Source organism: Kazachstania africana, chromosome 4, assembly GCF_000304475.1.
Source record: "Kazachstania africana CBS 2517 chromosome 4, complete genome".
In the NCBI taxonomy this organism is placed as follows: domain Eukaryota; kingdom Fungi; phylum Ascomycota; class Saccharomycetes; order Saccharomycetales; family Saccharomycetaceae; genus Kazachstania; species Kazachstania africana.
Window position 1 is genome coordinate 82,071 of NC_018943.1, and position 16,766 is coordinate 98,836.

General features: G+C 36.4%; 9 protein-coding genes across 9 annotated transcripts; 4 read left to right on the forward strand and 5 right to left on the reverse strand.

Annotated features, from left to right (window-relative positions):
* Positions 1-906: 906 nt before the first annotated feature.
* On the reverse strand, positions 907-2,703 carry KAFR0D00520 (uncharacterized protein; the record flags this gene model as incomplete). Its single annotated transcript, XM_003956785.1, has 1 exon — positions 907-2,703. The coding sequence occupies one exon, from the start codon at positions 2,701-2,703 to the stop codon at positions 907-909; it is 1,797 nt and encodes a 598-aa protein (XP_003956834.1).
* A 1,256-nt stretch (positions 2,704-3,959) lies between these two features.
* Positions 3,960-6,179, forward strand: KAFR0D00530 (uncharacterized protein; the record flags this gene model as incomplete). The annotated part of the gene is made up of 1 exon (XM_003956786.1): positions 3,960-6,179. One exon carries the CDS (start codon positions 3,960-3,962, stop codon positions 6,177-6,179), a length of 2,220 nt encoding a protein of 739 aa, XP_003956835.1.
* Positions 6,180-6,268: 89 nt separating this feature from the next.
* Positions 6,269-6,853, reverse strand: KAFR0D00540 (YbhB/YbcL family Raf kinase inhibitor-like protein; the record flags this gene model as incomplete). The annotated part of the gene is made up of 1 exon (XM_003956787.1): positions 6,269-6,853. The coding sequence occupies one exon, from the start codon at positions 6,851-6,853 to the stop codon at positions 6,269-6,271; it is 585 nt and encodes a 194-aa protein (XP_003956836.1).
* Positions 6,854-7,076: 223 nt separating this feature from the next.
* Positions 7,077-7,664, reverse strand: KAFR0D00550 (YbhB/YbcL family Raf kinase inhibitor-like protein; the record flags this gene model as incomplete). Its single annotated transcript, XM_003956788.1, has 1 exon — positions 7,077-7,664. One exon carries the CDS (start codon positions 7,662-7,664, stop codon positions 7,077-7,079), a length of 588 nt encoding a protein of 195 aa, XP_003956837.1.
* Positions 7,665-8,335: 671 nt separating this feature from the next.
* Positions 8,336-9,484, forward strand: SAM1 (methionine adenosyltransferase SAM1; the record flags this gene model as incomplete). The annotated part of the gene is made up of 1 exon (XM_003956789.1): positions 8,336-9,484. One exon carries the CDS (start codon positions 8,336-8,338, stop codon positions 9,482-9,484), a length of 1,149 nt encoding a protein of 382 aa, XP_003956838.1.
* A 153-nt stretch (positions 9,485-9,637) lies between these two features.
* Positions 9,638-10,681, reverse strand: VTA1 (Vta1p; the record flags this gene model as incomplete). The annotated part of the gene is made up of 1 exon (XM_003956790.1): positions 9,638-10,681. The coding sequence occupies one exon, from the start codon at positions 10,679-10,681 to the stop codon at positions 9,638-9,640; it is 1,044 nt and encodes a 347-aa protein (XP_003956839.1).
* A 155-nt stretch (positions 10,682-10,836) lies between these two features.
* Positions 10,837-13,053, forward strand: SWI6 (transcriptional regulator SWI6; the record flags this gene model as incomplete). The annotated part of the gene is made up of 1 exon (XM_003956791.1): positions 10,837-13,053. The coding sequence occupies one exon, from the start codon at positions 10,837-10,839 to the stop codon at positions 13,051-13,053; it is 2,217 nt and encodes a 738-aa protein (XP_003956840.1).
* A 192-nt stretch (positions 13,054-13,245) lies between these two features.
* On the reverse strand, positions 13,246-14,811 carry TOS4 (Tos4p; the record flags this gene model as incomplete). Its single annotated transcript, XM_003956792.1, has 1 exon — positions 13,246-14,811. One exon carries the CDS (start codon positions 14,809-14,811, stop codon positions 13,246-13,248), a length of 1,566 nt encoding a protein of 521 aa, XP_003956841.1.
* A 753-nt stretch (positions 14,812-15,564) lies between these two features.
* Positions 15,565-16,180, forward strand: RPL37A (60S ribosomal protein eL37; the record flags this gene model as incomplete). The annotated part of the gene is made up of 2 exons (XM_003956793.1): positions 15,565-15,571; positions 15,921-16,180. The coding sequence occupies 2 exons, from the start codon at positions 15,565-15,567 to the stop codon at positions 16,178-16,180; spliced, it is 267 nt and encodes an 88-aa protein (XP_003956842.1).
* Positions 16,181-16,766: the final 586 nt, after the last annotated feature.

A 16,766-nucleotide genomic window follows, 5' to 3' on the forward strand; every position in this document is an offset into this window, starting at 1 on the left:
TAAAATAGAATGCTAAGCACGATACTCTTCAATCCTGGTCAGAAAATGTAAACTCAGGATATTTATATGGTGTAGTAAGAAGATACTCTACTGTGAATCATTAACATGGGCAACACGACGATATAATTATTTTTTTGCTCTGGCTGGTACAGTAGAAGTTCTGCCCTACGTAAGCAGAGCGAACAAGAGACCGCTAGCTAGAAGATGCGTAGGGTTGAAGATACGGCAGCGTTATCTTCCATTGAAACTATTTGCTCAGATGGCCGTTTTCGTCCACTTTGTCGATTTTTTTTTTTGCCCTCGAGAAATTTTGGGCCAGAGTATCGACGGTAGCGTTCCTGCAAAAGAAATGGGGTTGAGACGGGCCCGTAGGAGGAGGAAACAGGAAAGCCAAGAGAAAATATTTGTTTTGTGCGGGAAAATCGTGCTTCGAAAAAAACTGGAAAGAAAAAGAAATGCGATAAGCGAAAGCTTGATAACGGCAGAATTGAGATTAGAGGGTGGGATGGCCAATGAGACGAGAGAATCTTTTGTTAGATTGGTACTGTGCTTCCTTTTCTAAAATCGACTAGCAGTAGCTTCCACCGAATTAGAATCCAGTGACTCTGTGGCGCGTGTGTCTAATCATGAGGTATTGTTAATTGCGGGGAGCTGTCTCATTTGCTTGTCTTTAGGATACTAGGTACAATGAGAGAGTCCTACGAATGGTTACCTGAATAGCAAGCTTTGGGACTTTCAATAGTATAAAAGTTGATGGACAAGACTTGAAGTGGAGTTCATCATTTAGTGACAGTCCGAAAAATTTTAATAGTTAAAGATCATAATAATGTCTATTGTTTGTATTAATTATAAAAGAAAGTTGTACATAAATGGGAGGATTTTCCACTTTTAAAAGTGTGTTTTCAATTAACACCAGAATGCGTATATCTTTAACCACAATGATCCATTTTTCAAATTTTCCTTGTACTGGTTTTTTTCTTGTTTCAATACGTCTTCATCGTAAATGTGTCTATGACTAATTAAATCGATATCTTTTGCCCTTATAAATAAGTTCCAATCCTTTTTCCAAGTTTTATAGCCAAAATAAAATAGTAGTAAGATTGGCATAGCCAAATATTCTTTGAAAAAATTTGTAATATTAGCACCATTGGAGTTCAAGGGCCATAAAGCGACCCAAAATTGACCAATTAATATAAGAAACATTACTGTGGCAGCATATATGGACCCCCAAACGCCGACTTGAGACTTATAGCCAAGTTCATTGAGTGATCTACCTTGAATTTTCATTGCTCTTCTAAATCTGATATGAGAGAGACAAATTGTCCCCCATGTAAACACTTGTGACAATCCGGAAATAGCCAATAGCCAACTGAATACTTCAGTTTCCTTTGGGGAAGATGCACAGAAGGCAATCGTTGCCAGTAAAGAGGCGGCAATGATACCAAAAAGTGGTCTACCTTTTCGATCAAGATAAGTGAAAATTTTTGGAGCGTAACCTTGTTTTGCCAAGGTTAATAGCATGCGAGAACTTGAATAAAAGGATGAATTTGCCACAGAGAGTACTGATATGAGGATAACTGCATTAATAAAATGTGGGGCGATACGAATTCCATGGGATGCCACCGCAATGACATATGGAGAAGCTTTCGTTTGAGAACTTTTTGAACCTAATAACTCTGGAGAGTTATAAGGAACCAAGAAGCCGACTATAATAATTGAGCCAACGTAAATAAATAATGCTCTATAGATGACTTTTTTAGCGGCTGAAGGGATTGCCTTTCTTGGATTTGATTGCTCTGATGCTGTAATCGCTAAAAATTCAGTTTGACCGAATGAGAATGCAGCAGTGACAAGAGTACTGACGATACCTTTGAATCTAGTACCTGGAGTATGGCCTCTAAAGGCACCTGGATTGTTCCAATAGGAGACACCTATATAGCCTGAAGTTCCTGCGCCCCCACATATTAGTATAATGCCGAGGATGAAGAATCCCGCTATCATTAATATTTTACATAGATTAAAAAAGAATTCTGCCTCAGCGTAGCCTCTTGCACCACCGAATAAATTAATTGCAATTATCAACAGATAAAATATTGTGACGAATACGTCTGGATCGACTTTTTCATTCCAATATTTTATTGTCATTGAAGCAGTTACTAATTCCAATGGACACACACATAACCATTGTATACAATAAACCCAAGCGACAGCGAAATTCCAGGCGGTATCGACTAAAAAAGATGGATAATTATTGAAACCTCCGATCAGAGTTAAATAGTTGACAGCCATTTCACCACAAGCTTGGATGATGCAGTAAATACACGAAGCCATTATGATGTAACCTATTAGAAGTCCCGCAGGGCCTGCATTGTGTAAAGTTGCACCATTTCCTACGAGAAGTCCGGTACCTATGCCTGTTCCCAGGGATATCATTATGACATGACGAGGTTGTATAGTCTTTTGCAGTTGATTATTCAATTTATCATTGAATTGGTCGGATTTAATGTTGTTGATTTCATTTTTTTCAATTTCATACTGATTATTATTATCATCGATTTTTTTAAATGAATCTACAAAATCTTTTAAATTTTCAATGAGTTTACTATGTGATTCATTTATCTGATTTTCATTTGTTACGATGACATTTTTATTGACGGATAGGTGCAGTCCATCTTTTGTTATTGATGGAGATAAGGAAGACATTATTATTTGTATTTATGTATATTACAAGGTTAGAATTGTATGGAAGAACCATGTAAATATATATGTGTGTGTGTGTGTGTGTGTGTATGTGTGTGCGATTTTTCCAAAACTGACGATGTGTCAAAGGGAAAGGGGACATTCAAAAGAAGGGACTTAGAAAAGAACGATTAAATAAGAGAAGGTCTGTGTATATATGTGTTTTGTCCCTTTGTTGTTTCTGTCGTTGTGTCACAAAATAAACGGTTACATCGATATTGAGTTACCCTGCATATTAGCGCGACGACCCGGACACATCTACTCCGAAAGGTCCGTTGTTTGTCAGGTGGGGTAAAATAAGGGCGACTGTGACAAAGAACGGTATGTGAACTGTTATGGAACAACGTATACATATTATATATATATATATATATATATATATATATAGGGTTTGACTATGTCACGTGGACGGAGAAATCCCTAATTAGCATGCGAGCGTCTGCTGGATTCGTCAAGAGTTCTCTCTCTCTCTCTCACACACACACACACACAGAAATATGATTCCGGCTGTGCGAAAATAACCAGTGGCGGTGGAAAAGAAGAAGACAGGCTGTCTCTTAGAAAACAAGGCAGGAAAGGAGTACGGGCAGCGCACGAGGCAGAGAGAAACGGGAGAACTGCATTAATTGAGTCTTTTGAAATTAGCGGAGTGGGGCAGCCAGAGGGGTGGAGGACGTTTTTGACGTGTCCGCCGTCGCCGCCTGGACTGTCAGGGCTGGTGGTGATTTCAACTCGCCACTACCATTTCTGTGCAAAGCAGATTTTGATTCGACTTGGTTGATGGTTAGGGTAATCCCCCCCTCCCCAGTCTCTCACACAACAAAAATGGATTCCCAATATTTTCCCAACTTTTATAAAACTTAAGGAGTTCAAAAGAAAAAAAACAAATAAATAATCAAAATAAATATAAGGAGATTTTTTGTTTTTGTGTCTTACAAGTTTTCTTACAATCTTTTTTTGTGGCTTTCTTTATAAATACATAAAAGGAGGTGAAAAGAACAAAACAGCATTTATTATTTTGAAGAAGTTTTCATTCTACCAAATTTTAAAACCTCCAGTTTCCAGCACCTGTTAATAGTTTTATATCTCTATCTCTGAAAAAGAACCATTTTTTTAAGATACCAAACAAGTCTTCATTTTTTTTATTATTGCTACTGATAAAACATCTTTTTTTTGCTACCATCACATCACTTTTTCCTCATACTACTCTTAGATAGACAATGACTTTAGATTCTTCATTAGAATTACCTTCAATTAATAGTACTACAAGTATATCCGATAATCCAGAATTAAAAAATTATTATGATAAGTTATTATTTAAGAATAGCTCTGGTAAATCTTTAACTGATTTACCAAGAAAGGCAAGGGAGGCCGCTGCAGCTGCCAACAATAGTAATAATAATAATAATCCTAATACAAATATCACGGCTAAGAAAATTGATTTTATAAAAGGTTTTACCGATCTTTCTTCATTTTCTCCAAATTCAAATATAATTAAACCTTCTCCTCTATCTCATAATAATCCAAACACTTTTAGTAACCCTGAATTGACTACTCCAAAGAATAATAATAATAATATCAACTCTTATTTATTTAGTACTTTCCATATTGATGGTAATAATAACAATAATAATGATTATAGTACAACAACGACAACAACAAGAAGACATTCGATTTTTACTGGCAAAAATGATGATATCTTTGCAAGTAATAATTTAGATTCTTTATCATTTAATAATTTCAATGAAAATTCATCAACTAATGAGTCAACTGATATTTTATCTCCATTAACAAGTGCTGGTCATTTGTATGATAATAATTATTCAACACAAAGAAGGTCCTCTTATATTTCAGATACTTTGATTCATAATCATAATAATAGTAATAATAACTATTATAATAATAATAATAATAATAATAACCCTTCATTGCAGAATACCACTCAAGTATATCAGCAACAAAATCAACCAGTGATTACTTCAAATACTTTTAATAATAATTATTCAAATTATCTATCTCAACAACGTCGTAATACGATGGGTTCCAATGTTTTTAAAGGTAACAATAATCAACAACAGCAACAGTACAATTATTATAATTATCTACAAAATTCAAATCCACCTTCTCATTATATAAAAAATACTAATAATGGCACTACTGCTACTACCGCCATTATTGAAAATACTAATGGAAATAATAACCAAGATAATGGTTTAATTCTTGTGGGTGATAAACAATTGACTTCATCCAAAGATCTACAAAAATTGTATCAAAATTGTGGTACAAACTATTTTTCTTCAGAATTAGTATTTGAATTTACTGATTATATTAAATCCATGTTAACTGTAACAAATTCTACTGCTGAAGAAGAACAAGAAGAAACTAGTCAAACAAAAGAACGTATGTTACGTTTCTTAAGTTTTCTAAAAAGTTGTAATTTAAATTACAATCCACAATCTGATGCTTTTATTTCAAGGTCAAAAAAGGAACAAATAATGTCTCCATCTTCTACAACAAATAAATCTAAAAATACATCAACTTATTTACATTATAAACCATTATTATTAGTGGCTTTAAAAAATGGTAAATTAGAATTATTGTCAATCCCACAAAATTCAAACTTGATAATGAAAAGAGGTGATCTCGTTGTTATCGATGGTGATCGTGGTAAAGATTTATCTTTAGTTGTTGAACCACAAGTTGATCTGAGTTTGGCTTTAATAATAAATTTCTTAAAGAAAAAAATTCATTTTGATTCATTGATAACGTCAAAAAATCAGCATTATTCAAACAAAAATTTTGTTAACGCTTTAATCGATTCCACCCAAGGAATTAATGATGATTTAAATCCAAGATTATATGATGTTATCGAATTAACTCAACTAGTTATACCTTCAAAACAAGTATTAAGATTTGCAACTCCATTTGAAGTGAGCACGAATCTTCATAATAAATTTCAAGATGAATTAAAGGCTTTACATATTGCACAATTGAAATTAAAATCTTTAAATAGTGGATTATCAATAAATTCTAATAATAATAGTAATAGCAGCAATAATAATAAGTTAAATATTAAAATTTTAAATTCAGAATTTCAATTCGATCGTAAAAAGTTAACTTTCTATTACATTTGTGAAGAAAGAAATGATTTTAGAGAATTGATTAAAGAATTATTCAAATTTTATAAGACGAGAATTTGGCTCTGTGCAATTCCAAATAATCTAGAAATTGATTCAAAATATTATGATAATGAGCAAAAAGAATTCAAAATGTATAAAGATATGATGTCTCATTATAATTTTGATGATTTGAATGATTTAAATTTCCAACATAGTGGTGCTATGGGCGGTTTCATAGTTGCACCATCATTAAATGAATTACAACTAGATAATTTTCAAATTGGTGTTTATAAAGAATTGGTCATCCGATTATTTGGTTAATTTGATATACTTTTTTTATAAAGTTTTATAAATGTAAGTTAAGTAAAGTAAGAAAAAAAAAATTTTTTTTACAACATAATATATATATTCTATTTATGTTCAGTAAAATAAAAGTTTGCAGCTAATAATTCTAAATTGTTTTCCTTAGCAAATTTAGCGACGCCAGTAGCCGGGGTACCGTACCCCCAGTTTGGTCTATCTTTGACGTGAGTGGACAATTTACCATCATTTTCTTTGAAAAATAGCCAAATGTAACGATGTGGTCCAGTACCCTTTGGTGGTGCTGGTCCCATGTATGGCTGTTGGATTTTACCATTCGCAATCAATCCGCCCTGAGACGAAGTAAATTTAATTCCAGTGTCAACAAAATGACAATATTCAGAAAACTTATGATCTGATCTCGATGGAGCATCAGGATCTGTCATAACCACCGTATAATGACCATTAGTATCTAATTCATAATCTGAATTTGGTTGGAAGTGCAATTTTGGTTTGTCCTGTGTCTTTGACGCTGCCAGCATGTTACCCATAGCAACCGTTGCATCCGGTTGAGGGTAATCGACTATCAAATTACCCTTCAGTTGGAAATTTACACCTTTGAAGACATCTTTAACAATTTCATGTTTTGTTAAAGCTTCGAGTGTGGCTTTCGTTGTATTCATTGAATGGAACATTTCGACTTACTAGTAACAATGTTGGATTCAAGTACGTATGTTTCGTTTCTCTTTAGTTAACTGCCAGCATTCCTCTTATATACGAAACAAAAAATTTCGTTCTAGGCTCCCTTATATGTAGGCCCCTTCTTTTACAGCGTGATCATTGCAAAAATGTAAATTGATGTTTTTTTGTTAATCTGTCCTATATGGTCTTTACCTATTCGTCCTATATAGTGTTTACTTATTTGTTTTCAGCTAAGAAGAAATTGGCAGCTAGCAATTCTAAATTGTTAGCTGCGGCAAATTTATCAACACCAACTGCAGGTTCACCGTAACCCCAATTGAGTCTATCTTTCACTTCAGTGAAGGTGTGATCCTTGGCGTTATTTTCCTTGTATAATAAGAAAATGTAACGATGTAAACCAGTGCCCTTTGGTGGACCTGGACCAAGATAAGATTCCCGCACTAAACCTTTATTGGAGATAACGCCACCTTGGGCGGATTCAAAAGTAATACCGGTTTCCACGTAGTGACAGACTTCAGACCATTTGTGGTCGGTTCTTGATGGAGCATCAGGATCGGTCATGATCAAGGAGTAAGTGGCATTTAAGTCCAATTGGAAGTCGTCGTATGGTTTGAATTCGACTTTTGGCATGACTTGGGTGGTCTCAGTTGGTAAGACGTTACCCATCTTGACCACAGTGTCTGCGGTTGGATATTCGACTAGCAAGTTACCCTTTGGTTGGAAAGCGTCACCATCGGTGTAAAAGACATCCTTAACGATGTCTTCTTTGTTTAAAGCAGCAATGGTCTCCGAAGCAGAATACATACTTGTTTCTCAGTCTCTGAGAAACAAGTACTACTTACTGATCAAGATGATGCGGCAAGAGAAACCACACTATATATATTCCCACACTGGCACTTCGTCGTGCCCTACGCAGAATACGTCCACGATGGCAAAAAAAGTTCCTGCTTACCTCATCCGCAGACCAAGGAAAAAATTTTATTGCCTCACCACAGACACCCAACCAAATCGGTTCATACCAGCATTGAGCATATCATACTTACTTCCACTGAACATACCCACATCCACTTTATATATACATTTGAACATAATCCATCTGGTCTTGTTTCCCACCCGATATCCTCGAGAATATGGCTGCTGAATGCAACTGATTCTCATCGCTGTAAATGGCTTGGCCCAACGATGGACTCCGTCGTTTTCTAAGCCCGTCAAATCCTATTCAGCGAACACACAATAGAAGACACTTCTCTCTATGTGTGTGGATCACGTGCCTTGTTTTTCTCTCTCTGCGGGCTCGTCTTCCACAGTTTTGCTTTTTTTTTCGTTCGACGTCGAAGGAAAAAAAAGTGTCGAGTATTTTTTGGTATTTAAAGTCAAAAAGTGATGGAAAATTTTTCAATTGGTGATGAGATGTGATAGAAATTGCGATTATAGCATACAGTTTAGTGTCAACTACAACGTTTATAATATAAAATATGGGTAAGAAATTTTTATTTACTTCTGAATCTGTCGGTGAAGGTCATCCAGATAAGATCTGTGATCAAGTTTCCGATGCTGTCTTAGATGCTTGTTTGGAACAAGATCCTCATTCAAGAGTCGCTTGTGAAACCGCTGCCAAGACCGGTATGATCATGGTTTTCGGTGAAATCACCACAAAAGCTCACATTGACTACCAAAAGGTCGTCAGAGAAACTATCAAGAAAATCGGTTACGATGACTCTGAAAAAGGTTTCGATTACAAGACTTGTAACGTCTTAGTCGCTATCGAACAACAATCCCCAGATATCGCTCAAGGTGTTCACGAACAAAAAGCTATCGAAGATATCGGTGCCGGTGACCAAGGTATTATGTTCGGTTACGCTACCGATGAAACCCCAGAAGGTCTACCATTAACCATTCTTTTGGCTCATAAATTGAACATGGCCATGGCCGACGCCAGAAGAGACGGTTCTCTTCCATGGTTGAGACCAGACACCAAGACTCAAGTCACCGTTGAATATGAAGAAGAAAACGGTAGATGGATCCCATTGAGAATCGATACCATCGTTGTCTCTGCCCAACATGCTGAAGAAATCTCCACTGAAGATTTAAGAAGTGAAATCAAATCTAAGATCGTCGAAAAAGTTATCCCATCCAACATGTTAGATGAAAACACAAAATATTTCATTCAACCTTCCGGTAGATTCGTTATCGGTGGTCCACAGGGTGATGCTGGTTTAACCGGTAGAAAGATTATTGTCGACGCTTACGGTGGTGCTTCCGCTGTCGGTGGTGGTGCTTTCTCCGGTAAGGATTACTCCAAGGTCGACCGTTCCGCTGCTTACGCTGCTAGATGGGTCGCTAAATCTTTACTTGCCGCTGGTTTATGTAAGAGAGTTGAAGTCCAATTCTCTTACGCTATCGGTATTGCTGAACCATTATCTATTCACGTCGACACCTACGGTACCGCTACTAAATCTGATGAAGAAATCATTGAAATCATCAAGAACAACTTCGATTTAAGACCAGGTGCTTTAGTCAAGGACTTAGATTTAGCTCAGCCAATTTACTTACCAACCGCTTCTTACGGTCATTTCACTAACCAAGAATACGCTTGGGAAAAACCAAGAGCTTTGAAATTTTAAATGATTGAATCATTTACTTGATTTCTTTCCCTTAACTTTTTCTAACTCTTATCTATAACCCTATAATATCTCCTGATACAATTCATTTCCCCCTTGTGAAAAGAAATTTAATACAATTCATTATGTATATTAATATCAAAAACTATATAAGTCTTATTTTATAGAATTTAATAGTTCTAATGCTTTAACCAATTCATTCTTCGCCGTTTTAATGTCTTCGTAGTTTAATGCACTAATTGCGTATCTAGAATGTTTCTGAACTTGCTCAATCTTGGTTGATTTTTCCATAATTTCGTGAAGGTTCTCTTTTGAGTATGCCGGTTTTATTTCATTATCTGAATCAACAAAATCTGGAATTTCCACAATTTGTTCGGTTTCCATTGTTTCTTCTCTATCACTAGGTGGATTTGGTAATGATATCAAACTCCTCGATGGCGAATCATCCGGTTTTATTGCCTTTAATTTGTTCATCATCTCGTAGAGTTCAGTATCATCATCCTGATCATCTTGTATCTTCTCTTCTTTTACTTGCTCCCTGACCTCTTCTTCCTCTTCTTCTTCTTCTTCTTCCTCTTTTATTTCCTCCCCCTCTGAAGCACTTTTTTCTTCGTCTTTCGTCACATCCTCCTGTTCATCACTATATGCATGCTTAGCATCTGTAAAATCTGAAACGTCCAGTGTTTTGGCAGACCCAGAATCTGCAGTTCCACCAATCTCACCTTTCATCAGTTTAGTGACATAAATTTTGCAATACTTGATCGATTTATTTATCGAGGCTTGCTCTTTATCGCTCAATTGTTTGATCCAAAGATGTAAAACACATTGAAAAAGATCAATGCAACACCATAGCGAACGTCTCAAATTTATATCCCACGGCCCTGAAGATATTTGTTTTAATTTATTATTATAAACTTGCATTGCAAGGTTTAAAACGTACATTTTCGCCTTATTTTCATCATGTAGCAGCACTTTCAAAGCCGTCGCACCTTCGTCCTCACTCGACAGTACAGAACCTTTGTAACTCTCAATAGCGTCGAGCAAATTCGTAGCTATCTCAGTCAATTCCTTAGATTTATCTTCTTCCGCTATAATTTGCTCCACTGCATATAACTTCAAATAGTAACCAACTATCCCAAGTCCAGTAACATCAAAGTCGTTCGCCGTCGATATGACCCTCTTGACACCTGGCTTCATCATTGCTCTGCTTCTTTGGTATCAGCTATCAGCTACCTTACTTAATTCACTTATATGGGATTATAAAATTAACGATTTTCCGTCACGTTAAAAAACATGAAATTTCGAAACACGTCTTTTCGAATAACAACTTACAGCCCAGGTTGAAGAATCAGAGGATGCCTATCACTGAAGTGACTAGCTATATATTTAGCAACGATACAGACGTCACATGTCCTTTGACGTTGAGAAAAAATGACGAGACAGGGTATTTCCAGTTGAATTCATTCTTACCTTTACTGAAACAGTTGCACGAAAATAAAACTACTGACTCTATCAATACTGATCAGCTTATTGAAGACACTAATACTGTAGGTGCTATTTCTGCTGAATTGCAGGATTTGCTGTTGTCTAAGTATGGTGTGCTCGTTGATACGGATTCTGATGGCAATAAGTGGATTACCCAGGATAAAGCGTTTCAACTTTTAGATATGTTCAGTATTTTACATCTTTTCAAAGATAAATTTGATACTAAGAAGAGGACCAGTAATGATCAAAACACTTTGGGTTCACCTTTAAAGAGATTCAAAAACAATAACCATACCATCTCTGTCTTTGACCACGACCTATCAACTGTAACCGAACCTATTCAAATTATGGATACTCTAGAAGCCACAACTGCTCCAGGTAACGACGAAAGAGTGAAATTGGAGGTGTTTTTGCAAAAATTATTATTTCCCAACGTGGAGACAAGTGACGGTAACGATAATAAGATTAATAACGATGGTCTTCCACAACCATCTTTTGAAACCACACTCCAAGAGGTCAACATGGCGTATCCTCATGTGGCATTAAACTTAGATATACCGGTAGATGAGCACAATAACACTCCATTACATTGGTTGACTTCCATAGCAAACATTGATTTAATAAAACAATTGGTGAAAATTGGTGCAAATAGGTTAATCGGCGATAATCAAGGTGAATCATCCCTGGTAAAATCAGTTAAATCAGTTAATAACTATGATTCAGGTACCTTCGAAGAATTATTGGATTATTTATATCCTTGCATCATTTTAAAGGATAGGTTGGATAGAACCATTTTACACCATATAGTCATCACATCCGGTATGAATGGTTGCTCAGCGGCAGCCAAATATTATCTAGACATACTGATGGGTTGGATTGTGAAAAAGCAAAATAGACCAATTGATGGTAATAGCATGGACCCCATTTTGAAAAATATTGATTTGAAATGGATTATTTTAAATATGCTAAATTATCAGGATTCGAACGGAGATACATGTTTAAATATCGCTGCTAGATTAGGAAACGTTGCTATTGTCGATGCCTTGTTGGATTATGGTGCAGATCCTTATATTGCTAACAAATCTGGTTTGCGTCCTACAGATTTTGGCGCTGGTACTTCAAAACTGCAGCAAAAGTTAAATAACAATATCGACAATAATATTTCTATGACAAGTAGTATAAATGATGAACAAAACACCAATCAAGAGGCTAATGTGGATGATGATGAACTCGATGGAAAATTAGATAATTTAATGAAGAAGCCGGACACTATGACTTTGATTGATGATATAAAATCGCTGCTAGCAACGGTGTCTCAAGATTATGATACAGAAGTTCAACAGCACAATGAAAAGTTAAAAAGTTTGCGTAAAGAGCTATCATCAAAACGTCTAGAACTGAACGAATCGAGAAAACAGTTGACTTATGTCAAAAACTTACGAGATGAATACAATTTGTTGAAAGAACAATTATCCAACTTAGAAAGCGGAATTGCTGAGGAAGAAAATAATTTTAAACAAGAAAGCGAAAAACTAGGTATCTCTTCAGATGAAACTACTGGTATAGATTGGGATTCAAGTGAATTTGACGCTGATGAGCCATTCAAGATTGACTTTGTTTATGACTTCCTAGAAAATAAAGTGTCCAATGAATACGATGGTGATATCGACAAATTACTTTTAAAGGAGTCTATTGACTCGCTTGCAAGTCAGATACGATCCTCCGTTGAACCAAGCAATGGCGATTCAAAGGAAACTATTGCTGTGGATAATAGAGGCGCAGAAGATGATATTGCAAGTAATAGAAGCAAATTGGAAGCAATGCTTCCACCTACCGTACTACTGAGAGCAAGAATTAATGCCTACAAAAAAAATGACGAGCATTTACAAAATATGCTTGGTGAAATAAAGGATAAGCAGTCAAATCTAGAAAACAAATTTAGAAGAGTGTTATCATTATGTCTTAAGATTGACGAAGAAAAGGTAGATGATATGTTGGATGGTTTATTGCAGGCAATCTCTTCGGAAGATCCACAAGACATCGATACAGATGAAATGCAAGATTTTTTAAGAAAGCACGCCGTTTAATATTCTAGTATTAGAACTAGGTTTTGCATCTATCGTTTTAAGATAATTTAATCACTTATGTAAAATTACGAACAATATATAAATTAAACTCATTTTGTGCCACAGACTAGGCGCTAAGAGAACGCAACCTTGTTCTATAGTTAGAAGTATTTCCAGAAAACTATCCGTTGTGTCCCTCCGTTTTTCTATTTTCTATTTTCTAGCTGGTTTTTTCCAGAAATATTGCTTATGAGTTCTTCTGCATGATCTTAAACCAGTTCTTCCACCTTTCATTAACGTTACTGTTCCTCTTCTTTCTTCGTCGGTATCTTTTTCCAAATCGTAAAAGTACTCTTCATCGAGAGGTTTACCTGCAGCATCTTTTCCTTGACGGTAAATTATGCCAATACAAGGTTCTTCAGCCAAAACAGCACGTAATTCCTCTTTGGATAAATTTTTGATTGTAGAATTGACGTCCATTAGTTGGGATAGTGGAGTTTGTTGAACATTTGCAAAAGCTAAATGATTGGCCAAGACACGTTGCAATTCTGCTATATCTACATTTCTCCCCTTTAGAATTTCCAGAATTTCCTCCTCTGATAGTTTCTTTTGCTTTTTAGATTCCTTCTTAACTACACTTTGTTCGTCAGGTTCCTGTGTTGTTAACTTACGTTTTGTATTATGTTTTGATTGAGTTGGAGTTGCACTATTCTGTTTTCTGAATGACTTTACATGAGAATGAGGTACCGAAGCTGTAATTGCTGCCATTGGTTGCTTCTTGGTTGGTGTGCTTGGTTCTCTGATAGCAAATGAAGATTCTGGGGTATGTATAGGTTGTGGGATCGTATGGGTTTGTATAGTTTTCAATACTTTTGGTGCAGTTGGTATATGGGACTTTACAATTGAAGGTATTTCATCTTTTCTGAACGAAGAAGCTCTTTCAAAAGCAGAACTGTTCTTCAATGGATCCTCTTCACTATTATCAATAAAATTGTCCAGACTATCTTCTGAGGAATTGAGATCAGAGTCGGAATCATAATGGTTCCCAATTTCCAAGGAAGATTCTGCTTCTTTCCTTGTTAGGATGGCTATAGCTTGTCTAAAGTCAACAGTAGTATTATTCATAAATGGCATAATAATACTTTCACCTTTTTCAAGGCAAAACCTAGTAAGATTGCAATCTTTGACCAATGGCTTGGTAGCATACTGTACAGGTCTATTCTGTTCCAACATTCTAATTGTTTCAGTCCCAGCCAATTCGTAAACGTCAATATTTGGGACAAGTTTAATCAAATGACCCTGTAACATCCTTGGTAAAGAAATAATCATACTGTTGATACCCAGGCACTCAATTCTTACTTGATTCTTTTCGGGAATGTATGAGATAATAGCATGTTTCCGTGATATTGTCTTCATTGGTGGTAACAGGACATCGCATAAACCACGCTTACGACCTAATAATAGCGAAGACCTGCTGTTGGTATCAATTTCTACGGGGATAGGTGTAGAAAAGACTTTCAAAGAATCTTTTTCATTTTGGTCACTTTCTACTTCGAACGAAGAATCAGGATCTATGGTCTCTTTAATTGGAGATGATGAATGGCCAATGCTGGAAGATGGAAATGGACTGGGATACTTATCTCTATGCGAGTTTTTATCCTTGAAAGTTTGATGGTATGTTTTATTACACGCATGAGATACATCTTTCTTCTCATAATCGTGTGAGGGGGCATAAGTCGAGCCCCTGACCGGTGAAGATGGTGGTAAATAGCTACTCATTATCTGAGTAGAGTCTTAGCTATTGATTGTGGTCGGATGAAAAGCAACTGTATATATTATATAGAAATAAGCTAATGGACAGTATAGGATCAAGAAGACATAACTGAAACTCGAAAGTAGGCCGTAATTCTTCCTGTTTACAACTCGATGGGTTGTGTGACACGCGAACACGAAAATGGCTCTATTTACATAATTTTTTAAACTAAAATAACGCGAAAACTTTGGTTGGACTGTCAAGTCTGCCGAACACCCAGTTTCCGCCCATACATTTCAACAATTATTTTTTTAAAATTGTCTCAAAAAAAAAGGCAAAAATCTCCAAATTTTCTGACGCGCGCAGCAGGGTTCCAGGGAGGTCGTCGTTAGCTTCCTCTGGGCAAAATGCAGTACCAGCCCGAGGCTTGGCCAATGGAGAGAGCGTCTACGGGCGGTCCCTGCGGCAAGAAATGCCCAGCACACGCCTGTTGATGTTTGTCTCCGTTGAGTAGCCTAGACTCGGGAAGGAAGAGTAGTTTCTCTGCCCGGCGTCTTGCTCGCTAGGCTCGGCGAGGTTCCAACTGCACGCAGAGAGTAGGGAAGGATTCCGTCCTAGACTGGCAGGATTGTCGTTGTATGACCACTTCCCGCTCAGCGGAGAGAAACTTTTCAACATTACCGAGAGTATGTGAAATGATAAAGTTGATTAAGTATACTTAATCTGTATATTCTCAGTTTCTAGGTTAGAACAGAAAGTACACATAAATATAAGCAAAAATGGGTAGTATGTAAAGAAATATCGACACGAGAGTTTAAGAAAGAGGCTATGATATTGTTCTTCGTCCCTGAATGAATCTCATTCCACGATGTAATGATAATGATGATATGAAAAAAAAAGTTTCAAGATATTATTGAAAGCTACGTACGGATTAACATCACTATGGATTTATTGATACTGGTAGAAATCTAATTCTGTGCCCGATTACAAAGAGTGACAAGACTGAAACTATGAACCAGATAAAATTTCATTTCAAACAGAGATGGGAAAAATTGATACGAATATAATCATAGCATTTACCATGACAAAGAAAATGTTTACTAACGAATTATAATCTTTTTTTCATTTTAAATAGAGGGTACTCCTTCATTCGGTAAGCGTCACAACAAATCTCATACTTTATGTAACAGATGTGGTCGTCGTTCCTTCCATGTTCAAAAGAAGACTTGTGCCTCCTGTGGTTATCCAGCTGCTAAGACTAGATCTTACAACTGGGGTGCCAAGGCCAAGAGAAGAACTACCACTGGTACCGGTAGAATGAGATACTTAAAGCACGTTGCTAGAAGATTCAAGAACGGTTTCCAAACTGGTGCTCCAAAGGCTGCTTCCGCTTAAATAAAATAATATAATACAATAATTTTATTTTATATACAATCAAGCAATATAACCTATAGGTATTCAAATCTTTAAAACCTTTTTAAAATATCAAATAGTCCATGATTTTGTAAGCTATTCGATTATACAAACCTCTATGGCTCTTCACAATAAATATGGCCATCAGAAAAGCCATACGTGAGCACCATTGGAAATTAAGTGAGGCTTGGTTCCGCCTCGTTATCGAGTACAATTATTACACATATCTTGCGGTTAAACGAATGGCTAGTCTACGTAACGAATCGTCGTATGATCGACACTACTATACCATGAAAAGATCTACGACTATACACAGTCGCAGGGCGAAAACGTCATCCTGATTCAGGAATACCTGCATCTTCCAATACCCAGTTTGTACTGACCCGACACAGTCGCTCTCTCGCAATAACTCTACCCCCACCCCTTTGTTGATCTCTCAACATCCAGCATTTGAATACTACTCGATCTAACTGACCCCACACTGCCAAGGCTATGGATGAGGAGGCTTACTAGCAAAGCCACTTTAGCCTTGTTTGACATCGCACCTGCAGATGTCTCACCATCGGAA